Source organism: Acartia tonsa, chromosome 3, assembly GCF_053477335.1.
Source record: "Acartia tonsa isolate MP-2025a chromosome 3, ASM5347733v1, whole genome shotgun sequence".
NCBI classification, from domain to species: domain Eukaryota; kingdom Metazoa; phylum Arthropoda; class Copepoda; order Calanoida; family Acartiidae; genus Acartia; species Acartia tonsa.
In genome coordinates, this window is record NC_137262.1 from 28378918 (window position 1) to 28392705 (window position 13788).

Below are 13788 nucleotides of genomic sequence, written 5' to 3' on the forward strand. Positions count from 1 at the left end.
ATAAAATTCTTATTTTTCATAGTAAAGAGCTAATTCTTTCGGCTTTATTTCCAAAAACTTGTGTATATTACTAAACAATTGTTTGAAAGTGTATTTTCCAAAATGTAAAAAACGATTTTTTGTCACCCGTGGAACATAGTGTGATATTCTGACAAACAAAATTTCCCCACAACCCCCTTCTTCTTTTCCTCCCCTTCTTACCCACCCCTCTTCAGTTACATGAAAAAAAAACAAGAAATACCCCCACCTAACTTCCAAAGGTTTCGTGATTTTTTTGTAGAATTGATTGTTAGAATAACTAGGCCTGACTGTATGTCCCTTGGGACCCTTAAAATAATGATTTATAAAAAGTTTGTCTATGTATTTGTGTATTTTATCAGGTCTGTACAGTACACCAAAGACAGTAATATTTTTTGGTTATATTCATGAAAACAGATAATGTTTTTATTAGCCTCTCATTAACCTAGCAATACAGGTATTAAGTAAGATCAATAAGCAACGAGACAAATTATATAAAGTAATAATTAATTATTTTTGGTTGTATTTTTAAAAATTTGGGTGGATGACATCATTTTAACCTTGATATAGAAAATTATTTAAGCCCAAAAAGTGCATACCTATTATTATATAATATCATTTCTAAAATATGTGTTGCAAATTATGTAAAAATTTGAGTCAAAATTATAAAATAAGAGGTCGCACACAGAGGTTTTGAATTAAAGAAATTTACATTTTGCAATGAATATTAGAGAAATAAATTCTATATGTACAGGGTGAGCCTTTCATTAAAGATTTTTTTTGCATGGCTACATATTGAAAAGTATTGTAACATTCAAATTTTGTATTCATTATCATGATATACCACTGTTAAAATCATAATAATTTAATAATAATGGCAATGATGTGATAATTTATTGTCAGCCATCGCCACTTTTATTTGATGCTATAAAACAATAATAATGTCAATACATGATTTTATTATATTATGTAATTATATTCCCCCCTCCCTCCCCCCCTCATACATATACATATACATAGAAGACTTAGGACACAGTGAAATAAATGACCACCCTGTATTTACTGCAAATACATTAATTCTAGTAAAAATCCAAACTTTAATTTTCTCCTTTTAGAATTTATGTACATGTATTTTGCGAATAAGATCCAACCCATTAGAACTTGATCTTCTAAAATACCACCTTCTATTCAAACATGAGACACATGATTAAAAAAATGTAAAAATCAATTTAAAATTTTTGGAAAGAAAAATATACTACATTAGATTAAATCACATTTTGTCTATTGTTCTCTTGATTGGACCTACCAATGATGTATAAACTTGGAATTTACTTAAATACTTTCAATTTATTGTCTTTTCTGAAATGCTGCAATATACTTTTATTGTGAATGGTGAATTGCAAAACCTTTACCCCAACTGCTGCTGAAAGGGCAATTTAATAAACGTTGCGTTATTTTGCCCCCAAATCAATTTTCGAATTAATTTGCTTGTTGATTGTACCTAATTACTGAATAAAGAATCATATTTCAAACATTTAAAAATATTGTCAATAGATTTGATCTTATTGTTTATACTAGAACAGTACAATTGATATCATAAAGGCCGCATCAATTTAATGTGAAATTATTGTAATCAAAGTATTACATAATCTTATCTTTATGCAATATCGCACAGTATATTTTTTAAAGTACTTGGTTTTTTGTTTGTTATGTTCCCTCTTATCACTAAACCAATTAAGTCCTTCCTTTTCGCTAATTCTGTAAAAGATCCCGGGGTGGTTTTAAGCAATTTATGCTAAAATTTAATTTTTGAATGGTGTCTAATAATTTACCAATCTATTCTAGGTTTATCACAGTGTGAACGAGGTTATGATTTGTTTGTAACAACTGCCGTTTCCGACTGTACAAAGTTATGGGACGCCAGGTATAACTCAGACATGTTCCTTTCACAATTCTGTGTTTGATATATATAGAATTTGAAAAGCTCTATTTCGACAAATCTTCGACGTAAATATCTGGCAATTTAGCTTATTTGTATCCTAATAAAAGATCAGTGAGTTGTGAATGATTTTTAAAAATGCCATAGATTAATGTTAATCATAATGTGCCTTAACTTTTTAACAAAAATGACATGATCCATAAGTAGCGAAACTCAAAAATTGCTGAGTGTAACATACACCACGTGCGCAGTGGTCCTAAAAAGAAAAGAAGATAATGAAAAGGTAGAAGAAAAATATATAACTAATAAATATTTTTTTTAATTTAAAGGTCAAAGAATGCAGTTCAAAGATTTGATAGCTGGGTAAATACTCGTCATCAATGTGGAGTAGATATCAGTCCATGTTTGAGGTAGGTAACATTAGATTTAGAACTTACAAACAAAGATCATGCAATTAAAAGAATATAGGGGCCCGGGTTCATAACTTTCCGATTTTGTATTTGGGTCTTTAAAAACAGCTACTAGCTTTGAAAATATAAACTAAGCCATGAAAATGACAGAAAGCTATTTGCTAATAGACGAAAAAGGTCTCTATTGCCAGGTAGTTGTCTTGATTATACACCTATACTTATACATTTATTACCTCGCCTGTTAAGGTAAAGGTAATAAAATTACTATGAAGTCAATACTTTATTTATGTCATTCAATAAAGAGGAAAATTTATTAATATATAAAACTTTCTTCCATCTTCAATCTACGAGCTACCAAAGACAATATATAACACATATGAATAGTATATTTCAGAGAAAATATCTTTATTTCTTTTTATGAGATCACCAAACACTTTGCTAAAGTCTAATTGTCATTAATAAATAAATACAAAATTCAAAGTTACATTTAAACAGGAAGGAAGGGACTGTATTTAAAGAACATTTAGTTTCATGACTTTGAATAAGTTAATTTTATTAAAGTACATAAGTTTTGACTTTTTGTATTAAAAAAGCATTACTTCATTAATTTTTATGTTTAATTGTATTCAGATATTTAAGTATTGGAGGGGAAGATGGTAATATTCATCTTTTTGATACAAGGTAATAATATTTAATTTTCAATTTAAAATTGACAAAAATAGTTGTTGGTATCCTATAATATAAAGTAGCACGATTTATTTTTTCTGTGGCGAAAGATTTCTAGATGATTCGATTTGGACTATTTTCCTTATGATCTCCTAAAAGCTAGGGGTGAAATAACTAGTTTGTTCTTAAGCTTCAAGAAAATAAAATTTTTAACAACAAACAAGTAAGTTTTTAAAGTTGTTTACTCGTTTACTAGAATAAGGTTTAATCAACTAGTAAACTAAATCAAAAATAAAACTTAGAAGGTAGATAAAACGGTCATTAGTACTACTAAAACATCAAATAAGACCATGAATTTTTCAATAAGCTGCATTAAACCCTATTTTATTTTTATAGAAAGACAACATATGAGCTAGAGAAGATAACTACGAACTGTGATGTTATTACTGATGTTGCCTTCAGGTTAGATTTTACATTTAAAGCTACCAAACTACTATTTGTTGATGCTGTGAGTATTGGTGCAAAAAATATGACGTAACAAAAAAAATTAGCCAATGAGAGGCCGTTATTGACCAATGGTAAAATTTATAGTGGCCTCTCATTGGCTAATTTTTTTTTGTTACGTCATATTTTTTGAACCAATACTTACAGCATCCTATTTGTTTCATTCTTGGTGGTTCGATTCTATAAACTGATTTGTGTTATTAAGTAGTAGAAGTTAAATGTGTACCCATTAGAGTGTATTCTTATACACAGTGTGTATGAAGGTGCTTTGACTTTCGTGTCAGAACCTAAATTGGGACATAGTGCATTTCATTACCCTAGGTTAGGTAACTTCATTTCACTTTTCAATAAAATCTAAAATGCAGCCGTTTTTGAGAGAATTAGATTTGAAAATTTCTAGTTCAATTTTCATCCACTAGGAGTTACCGCATAATCAAGACAAGAAAAGCAAAGGTTATTTATTTAAATTTTTGAACAACTTTGCTTTTATAGTCATAAAACCTCTTTATATATGATTTAAGGCTGAATTTATGTGACCTTAGCAAAGCAACTGATAAAAAAGACATAAATTAACTCACTTCAGGAGAGGTTTTATGAAGAACTTTATAAAAGCAAACTTGTTCAAAATTTTAAATAAATAATCTTTGCTTTTCTTGTCATGATTATGCAGTAACAAATAGTGGATGAAAACTGAACTTGAAATTTTCATATCTAATTTTCTCATAAACGGCTGCATTTTAGATTTTATTGGTTGATTTTCAAAGACACAATGGAGAGTCGGCACCAGGTCCTTAGGATGGGGACGCACAGTTATTTAACCCCTTCTAGTGTTTAACTCTAATATTTAGAGTATATTAGACTATTAGTGTATATGTTGGATAACAACCTTATTTTTCTCAGATGGCAAATTATTTATAAAATATTTTATTTTAGTGGAAGACAACCTCAGCTATATGCAGCTAGTTTGGACGGTCATATCCTATCATTCGATCCTAGTAATGATTAACAACAACATGAATAAGTTGGGCAAGCGCGGCAATAAATAAAGATGCTTGTTTGGAACTTAATAAAATATTAATATAATTTTAGTGATAAAATGTGATTTTTGCATTTATTATAATAATTATAATTATAATTAATATATTTTATAAGATATAATAAACCTTAACTTTACATTTCTTAGGTATAAATCTCTAATTATGTTTTAATAGGTAATCCTGATAAAAAATAGAGCTATCATAAGTCTGCATATTGCATTATCCCTAATCGTCCGCAGAATCGCCATTCCAAAATCAAAAAGGATAGATATCCTAGTTACAGTATGAGTTTCTGCACCAAAGGATCTCGCTGGACGCTCAACCGACAAGGTTCTCCTTTACAATTTAGCTTCTGTAAGGTTTATTACTAAGGGGGGGGGGGGGGGTTAATGCAACCATCTCGTAATCAATGTATAAATGGCCCTTAGAATTCGAATTTCGATCTGAAATTTTGCATGAGTTATCCTTGGTAGGTATATTTTCCCTAAATCGAACAAAAAGTTGGAAAAGTAACGGCTAACGGCTGAGCCGTTTAGCCATTTTAAAGCTATTTTGAAGGTAAATCCATCACGAAACCTATCTCAACATAATACTCTTTTCCGCTCTAAAACGATAAAGGATACCACCTGCCTTTCTAGAGAAATCGATCAGAGAAAAAGAAATACACCGACCCCCCAATTGTTTTCCCGTTTCTTTATTTTTTTTTCAAAATCAAAGGGTTTTAATTGTACTTCTGGATGGACCTTCTTATAACGCTTACAAGTTGCTTAGATTTGTAAATAGTGCGTACCGTCACATCTTTAAGTCGATTTTAACATGCCAAAATCAGACTTTTTGCAACAGACGGATAAACCTAACCTAAATTAAGAATTTAACTAGAATGTTATAACTAAATATAAATGTCATAACAACAATGTTTTAAAATGACGTAGGATATTCTTGAAACGATTATAGAGTTACCACCGAATGCTTTATCGTACTAAACTGGCCCTAGATATAAAACAGCTTTGCTAAAAATATAAAAAGATAATTGAAAGCAATTACTATTTATTATATTGAATGGTAATAAAAAAAACTGGTTAATTTCCATAAAATCAAATTACACGACTCTTTTTGAGACAAATAAAAAAACTAGACAAAGCGGAATTAACAATTTTTAAAATCCAAAATAAAAATAAATGCGAAGTTAAATAAAAATGAAATACAAGCATAACAGAAATGATAATAAATACATATAAAATCAAATTAGAGAAAACTAATAATTTTGGTACGGATTTTATTTTTGTAATATTTGTGTAAATGAATAAAATGAGTTTTTGGAAATAATTTTGTTAATACTGTTAATAAATGGAATTTTTCTAAAATTAAATACATGTAGCCGATATAAAAGCATGACATAAAATAATTTTATAATTTGTGCTTGTAATTAAAAAGGTAACTAATTTAAAATTTTCAAAAATACATAAAAATCAGATCTTTGATTGCTAGCAAAAATAGCTAGGTAACAAAGATATCTTTTTAAAATTACAGTTTTAAGGGGAAACATTTATTTTTGTGCTAACAAAAGTATTAGCCAACTAATTTCTATCAAATCCCTCCTAATTTTTAAATACATTAAATCTATAATAATGTCAAATTGCATAGTGAAAAGCTTGAGAAAAGTGAGGGCATTGTAAAGTTTGAAGCTAAATCTATTATGTTTTTTTTTTGTACTAAACAATGTTAAGAAACATTCTGAGTTTTATCAACATTTAAAAAGGCAAGTGCAGTAACTTTTTTTGCGCGTTTTTCTTATTGTAATGATTTTAAAATTTGACCTATAATTCTATACTTCGATGTTTAAAAATGTCATAAAAATCTACATTATCAAACACATTAATATCAAAAGCTTGCAGGGGTGTCTATGACAAAATGCTATATAATTTTAAGAAACATATTTTACCCTGATTTTCGAAATTTTCTTGGTTTTAACAAAATGTTAAAATGCATATTTGGAAATAAAAACTTGGCAAGATTAAAAATCTAAAAATCATTAAATAATGATTTCTATATAGGCTTCAAATAATAGAAAATTACAATATAATTTAATAATTATAATTCTATAAAAAAGTTGGTTAAAATAATAATAACTATACTCTCTGGATCACTGGAAAATTAATATAAAAATCACAAGAATTTACTATCAACTTGTCGTGCATATTTTATGATTTTTACATAATTTTTTTGTTTGAATTTGCTATAAAAAAAACACTATTTATATAGTTAAATACACGAATAGAAACTATGCATTAGGATAGATAATGAAAATCTGTTAGATTTGATAGGTTTTAAAATAGGAATCTAATCTCATCTAGCAAGATATTTTCTCGTAATAATTACCATACATGAAAAATCTTCAAATTCTTTCCAAAAACATAATGATCTATTCACACATCTAATTAAATTTAAAAGTGAAGCCAAATCTAAAACATGCACTTGATTAAAACTGGTGTGAAGAGATTGTTTTATAAAATAATTGAACTGAGTATTATTATTCTGACGAGATTTGATTGGTTGTAGTTCAAATACGATAATGATTGAGTAATTCATTCATTCTTAGGTGTGGGGTCAAGGTTTTATATACAGATAGACAAGTTAGATGCTTTGCGCATGAAAAATCTTTCAAATGACATATTCAAGGGTAAGAAACATAGATATATTAGCCATAATTTGTCTACCTAGTATAGAAAACCTTGTAGTGGGTGGATGGGTAGTTTGGGTGATGGTGTGTGTGTGTATGTATTATAAAAAGATAAATGCGTTAGTGCATCTTAATTCATAGCCCTGATAAAACATACAATCTATTATTGACAACAATTAAAAAGCTCATTCCTTATTTTATTTTTACTAATTCATCAATTATCATTTTTTCTTACATATTAACACAGCAAATTATTGACAATAACTTTTTAAAAAAGCGCAGTTAACTAGTGTTATTTTTAATGAAATGTTGAAAGCTGATTATTGCTGTTCTACTGGTGTGGACAAATTTGACCTCTTTTATTTTAAAGACAATATTGTATTCTAATATAGGATTTTAGTTATTTAATAAAAATGTTTCAAAATAAATAAGTGAATCCCAATTTTTACTTTGGTAGCTTGAACTATTGGCGACATAAAGTAATAATGGATTGTATGCCTGTTTCTACTAAATGCCACCCTCCCAAGAAAAAAGCCTGTGGAGGGGTTGGGGAGGGAGGGTGATGGAATATGATTTGATTATGAATCTGCTGGGGCAGCCTCAACATCCTCCACCTTCTCTTTCTCATCCTCTGAAATAAATATTCAATTTGGCAACTTTTGTCTTTGGGTTCTTCGTATTATTTTTTTGCCTTGATTGTTTTAAGATGCAGTATTTAGCTATTTTCAAAACTCATAGCTATTAAAGCATTTACAGAGGGATAAAGACGTTAAGGTTTTTTTCTTGGTTGGAAGGTGTTACACCCTGTATCCCCTTATTGTACATAAGTGAGATGGGCCAGATACGCTTACAATGGCCGTGTCACTGCATTACTATTAGTCATTAATACTAAGGATTTATGTATGGGATAATGGAATACAAATTAATCCCCATCACATTGTCTAAACGTTTAAATCTGTCCTCCTGCGCTCTGGAGGTTCTTGTACATTATTTGTTTTACGTATATAAACGGCTGAGCCCCTGGCCTCTAGGCTGAGCTAAAGGGCATACAAAACCTAAAACCAACTATATGAAACTTTCAAGAAAACCATGCCTCAATCAGAACAACCATCTATGATATCTCTTAATAACCTCTCAGTTTAAATTTTCTTTAGACATAAAAATATGTTAACTCTTCAGATTACTAATAAAATACTAACCTCCGTCACCCTTATCATTGACTCCATCTCCCTGCATGTCTGAGGTCCAGAGTGTCAGGTTGTCCCTCAGCAGCTGCATGATCAGCGTAGAGTCCTTGTAGCTCTCCTCAGACAGGGTGTCCAACTCAGCGATAGCGTCGTCAAATGCAGCCTGTAAAATATGCGTTTATTATCTGGATTTTGATAAAAGTTGGTAGTTCCTTTTATTTCTATCAATAGTTTTAAACGCACAATAAATCAAAAGTTTATTTCCTACAATTCTGGTATCTTAATATTGGAATTGTGTAATAATCTATAGAAGTTCATATTATTCAACCCTCGGGGCTAACAAAATTGATTTTAATCTTATAATTTTAAATTTTAAAATAAGCGGAAAACTGTCTATAATAAATATTCTAGGCTCGCAACTGTTTCCTTTAATCGGTACAAGTGTATGAATTAATTTGATATAGCTAAAAAAAACACAAAACTACCTTTGCTAGTCTGCAGGCTCTGTCTGGTGAATTTAGGATCTCGTAGTAGAAAACGCTGAAATTCAATGCTAGGCCCAACCTAAAAAGTAAAAACAGATAAGTAATAAATACCTACCTAGGAAATATTACTTTTCTTACGAATTAATAAAAGCCTATTTTGTCTGTCCATAATAGATAACTGCATGGAAATTTAGGCCTGTTCTTATCGATAGATTCTACCAACGATTAAGAATAATATTAGAAGAGTAGATGTTAATTAGATTGGGTAGGTACGTAGTTAATTTCCCAATACCCATTTTTTCGTTCGTGAAATCAAATGGGATCCAATGTACCTGATAGGATGTGTGGGTGGGAGCTCATTCATGGCAATATCCGAAGCAGCTTTATAGGCCACCATCGAGTTCTCGGAAGCCTCCTTTCTGTCGTTGCCTGCAGTAAACTCTGCCATATATCTTAAAGAAAAAAATATTCAGTTTACTTTACATATTAGGTAGTAAGTATAAAGTAGTTAGGAACATGGAAGTGTTTTTTTTTTATAAAAGCAAGTACAACGATATTATGCTTTTCAGATTTATTTTCTTGTCGTTTTTCACTATGATCTATTTAAACTTTTTGCATGAAACAATATATAAAAATCATTAGGTACTTTATTATATCAGATGAATCCGTGCATTTTATGAAAATCAAAATCCTACTTTATCAAACTCGCCTCGGATATCCACTCTTGTACATGTAAGGAAAAATTGATATTTTCTCAATGGATATTTTTGCTTAGATCTTACACAAGATTTTCATAATTTCTAATCAAAGTGAAACATGCAGCGGATTAAAATGACGATTAACCCCTTTACCCCATCCCCTCCTTCTGGATGAAAGTACTGACCAATAAATAAGTTCCATGTTCAAAAGCTAAGTACACGAATATTTCTCCTGTTATAATTTGCACGTATATTCTACATTAATTCATACACAATACATTTGCAGAATTTATAAAGTCTAACCTGTGATAATCTCCTTTCATTTTATAATAGAAAACTTTAGATTCTCCAGTTGTGCTGGAGGGGACCAGGTGCTTGTCTAGTACGTCCAGAATATCCTGGCAAATGTCACGCAGTTCCTTCTCAACCTGAAAACATTAACATGTTAGACGTACGGACAGAAACAAATGAATTGCAGATTGATATTTTGTATTTATAAAACTTGAGGATTATTTCCCACTACGATCTGTTTTCCCGGGATAAAAACCTTGCAACAATTTATGGTGGTTTCCTTCTATTTGCCTTGCCTAAGAGGCCCTGGAACCTCTCATCATTTTAAAAATAAATTTAGAAGTTTTTTTCCCAATGCCTAATTCCTAAATCTGCAGTACCATAACCCTGCAGGGCTACCCAGAACACAATATAACTTAACCTAACCTGAGGTTATAAGATAAACGAAAGACTCATATTTGGTAAAAATTAATTGTCTTTACTTCCGGGGTGTATATTCTGCACAAGATTAATTTTTTCCCTGCTGCATTTTTTTTCCCCCCTCCAAGTTTTTACCAGCAAGGAAGGGGGAAAATGGAAAAATATTTTCAGAACTCTATAATTATATTTTATTCTTATTAAACCCCCTCCCATATACCTATTCTTTTTCACCAAGGAGGGGAGAAAAATGTTTTTAGTTCTCTTAATTTCTACATTTTTTCCCCCCAACCACATTATATCCCCCCCCCCCTCAGGGTCAAATATGCTGAATATACACCCCTGCTTTACTTTTAAACATTGTGTCAATTGTAGAGTGTGTCAAACAAAATTAAGACTAATTTTGAATTTATATTCTGTTCTTTCTCTGTATTCTGTCATGTTACCTTGGGTAAAATAGAGCTCGAAAAGTATTTTTTTTAAAGCTGTTTATAAGACGTCCATATTAAGTTAAGAAAATGACAAAATATAGTATATTGTTATCATATAGGTAGGCATAGTGATTTAAAAATTGAAATAAATTAAGCTCAATTCTTTATTAATTCTGGAAAGTTATTGGCAAACCTGATCTCTGTATGTTTTGACCATAGCTGTGTTGCCGCCACCAGCCTTACTCTCCTCTTTCTGTTCTATGCTAGAAATTACTCTCCAGCTGGCCCTCCGAGCTCCTGCGAAAATTAGTTTATTAAGACAAAGGTTGTGCCATGAAAGGATGATTTTTTTAGATAGATTCGTGTGAAGGATTTTATTCAGTTCCAAATATGTCTGTTTAGAAAAGATAGAAAATTGCTTATAAACTTATTAGTGTATGTATTTATATCTGTTTAGGTACATATAAAATATACCTTTCATAGCAACTCTTGTTTCTACATTTCATTTCAAATATTTATTATCATTGAGCTGTACAATTAAACTGAAAGATGTAGAACTTACCAATGACATTTTTGTAGGCAACGCTGAGTAGATTTCTTTCCTCTACTGTTAGTTCAACATCCATGCCAGCCACCTTCTTCATAGCCTCCACCATTTCTAAATTTATATATTGTAAATTGTTTGTTCACTTTATGTATAACTTCTTGTAGTTAGGCCTTTAGCATCTAGAGGCTTCGCCTCATTAGAAGATCGTTGTAAATACAAAACTTCAAAGATTCCTTTTACTAACAAACAATTGTGCATTAGATACTAAATTAGAAGAAACTATTTGTAGATAAATATTTCTGTGAAAAGGATAATTTTACAGGGAAGAGTGTCCAAAAATCCAGGAAAAGTTACGTAAAGTTCTTGTAAAAGATTAAATTGCCGTAAATCGACAATATGGCATAAAATGTCATTTGCTAACTTTGCATAGGAATTTTACATGCTGTGCAAAAAAATAGATACAGAAATTACAGGCTATTGTCCTCATTTCATATTATACGTAATTTAGTTTGTTATTACAAAGGCACATAAAGCAATACCTAGGTACTATTAAAATTTATATAATATTCTGTTCTTAAAAGAGGAATTAATGGTGCATCCTATGTGCTCGATGTCTATGTATATAATAATAATTTCGACAGATTAATTGGCAATCCGTCTAATTTTTGGACCGGATTCGGATTCTCCGTCCAAAAATAAAACGGATTCTCCGCGGATTCCGGATTCAAGCAATAATTTCAAAGGCTTTTTAAAAAACATAAGTTAAGGGATTAAACTATACTAGGTACTGAGAAGAATCTAAAGCTGCGTTTTTTTCTTCATATTTTCTGATATCTCCATTTAGAAAGGTGTAGGTGGGAAGAGATGGGGAAGAGGTGGGGGGGGGGGGGGGGGGTGATCTTTGCCTTCAAAGAGGGGTAGTTGAAAGAAAAAAAATCAAGACGCTAATTTTAGCCTAACAATTAAGAATCCGAATCCGCTATAAAAAACGGATTTCGGATTCCAAAATTGGCCAAAAATAGGGCGGGTTTCGGATTCGGATTGCCAACCCTAAAAAGAACATTAAAATGATTTAACCTTATATCTTAAAATTCCTAGGTAATAATCTTTAGAAAAAAATAAAACCCAAAAAACCCGGATATTATTAATAAAACCCGGTTTTTTTAATAAAACCCTATGGGTTGGGTTATTTTTTATAAACCCGGGTTTTTGTACCAACCCTGGTTTGTTTGCTAAAATCTCAAACAGGAAAGTGTTATATTTGTCCTGAGCTGATTTTTAGATATTTCAAGAGTAAGAATGGGGAAATATAAGAGTCAATCAAACAACAAAAGTAAAGGGATCAAGCCACTATAGTGTCAATTTATATATAATATCAAATACAATTTTATAAAGATAAATCGTACTATCTAATTGTTCTAAATTAAAATAAAAAATTAGGTCAAAATAAAATGCGGTTCCATCATGTTTGACATAATGACACATAAATTTATTGAACTTAAAGTTTTGAGAGAAAGGATATTCAATTGTTAAGTACGTTAACGCATTTTCTTATTATTTGTTGGCTAAAATCTTTGAATACTTATAATAAAACTATGATAATTTGGGTATTCAAACGTTATCCGTAATTTTTACTTTAAAAAAGGTGAAATTTTGTCTTTCAATATCATATGATCGCAAATCTTTTATTAGTCCGTAGTTTTACCACTTGACATCTCTTAAAATAATATAATTGGTATAAATTTCTATTTGGATAAATCGACAGCTTCAAAAATCACCCCTTGATAAGTATAAATACGTATTATGATCATTTTAATTCCTCTTAAAGATTGGGTATACAATTTAATTCTGGTTATCATAAACAGATTACAAAATAAACATATGATTAGCATTATAATTTTCTTACCGTCATATCTCTCCGCCTGTTCGGCCAACTTAGCCTTGTAAACTTTATCCTCTCTTTCTGTCATTTTGGATGTTTTAATGCAGCACTTAATTCACTGTCTCAAACAATGGCTGAGTTATCAGGAGCCTATGTATCAGTCACTGGCCTGGGGGAAAGTTGAGATAACCGATCACTGACTTTCAATCAACCACAAATATTTTGGTTCAATTCTTGATAGCTGAAAATTAAGTAAGTGAATATGAGAGAGAGAGAGAAGGGAAGGGAGGAAGTGAAATTTGTATCTAGTGTACACTTTCCCAACCAATCAGAGCTTCCTATTTAATCACGTGACAAAACAACAAACCAATCAGATCAGTGCATGTGGTCTTGTGATCAAATACGATGTTTTAATTGGTTAGAACGTCAAGCAAAAAATTCTTTTCAGCATCCAATAAGAATCGTAGGATTGGTCACGTGATCATCTTTGACCCCAGCATTGGTTAATTTGCTTCGGTGAAATTTTCGCCTTTATACAAATTGGGAGTAATAACAGAGTTGAAAAAATTGGCCTTTTTATGATGAAAAATGCATTA

The 13788-nt window shown here is 30.6% G+C and overlaps 2 protein-coding genes across 28 annotated transcripts in view; one reads left to right on the plus strand and one right to left on the minus strand.

Annotated features, from left to right (window-relative positions):
- Positions 1-4712, plus strand: part of LOC145315183 (WD repeat-containing protein 27-like) — a 29564-nt gene extending 24852 nt beyond the window's left edge. Inside the window, exons 4-8 of the mRNA XM_080155224.1 lie at positions 1864-1942; positions 2287-2367; positions 2998-3048; positions 3430-3495; positions 4471-4712. Of these exons, the coding sequence (XP_080011350.1) occupies positions 1864-1942; positions 2287-2367; positions 2998-3048; positions 3430-3495; positions 4471-4543 (350 nt within the window). The 3' untranslated portion in view covers positions 4544-4712. The remainder of the gene's footprint in view (positions 1-1863; positions 1943-2286; positions 2368-2997; positions 3049-3429; positions 3496-4470) is intronic.
- Positions 4713-5604: 892 nt separating this feature from the next.
- 14-3-3epsilon (tyrosine 3-monooxygenase/tryptophan 5-monooxygenase activation protein epsilon) lies at positions 5605-13592 on the minus strand. 27 transcript variants are annotated; one of them, XM_080153453.1, is made up of 12 exons: positions 13217-13592; positions 11326-11421; positions 10957-11060; positions 9928-10052; positions 9259-9378; positions 8927-9005; positions 8454-8604; positions 7753-7885; positions 7306-7397; positions 7050-7168; positions 6710-6760; positions 5605-6131 (listed from the first exon to the last, which is right to left on the minus strand). In XM_080153453.1, the coding sequence occupies exons 1-8, from the start codon at positions 13278-13280 to the stop codon at positions 7833-7835; spliced, it is 792 nt and encodes a 263-aa protein (XP_080009579.1). In that variant the 5' UTR covers positions 13281-13592; the 3' UTR covers positions 5605-6131; positions 6710-6760; positions 7050-7168; positions 7306-7397; positions 7753-7832. The 27 variants fall into 27 exon arrangements, with proteins under 27 accessions (XP_080009579.1, XP_080009582.1, XP_080009581.1 ...); XM_080153456.1 differs by having other exon boundaries at positions 5605-5911; positions 6651-6760; XM_080153455.1 differs by having other exon boundaries at positions 5605-5932; positions 6651-6760.
- Between the last annotated feature and the right edge of the window lie 196 nt (positions 13593-13788).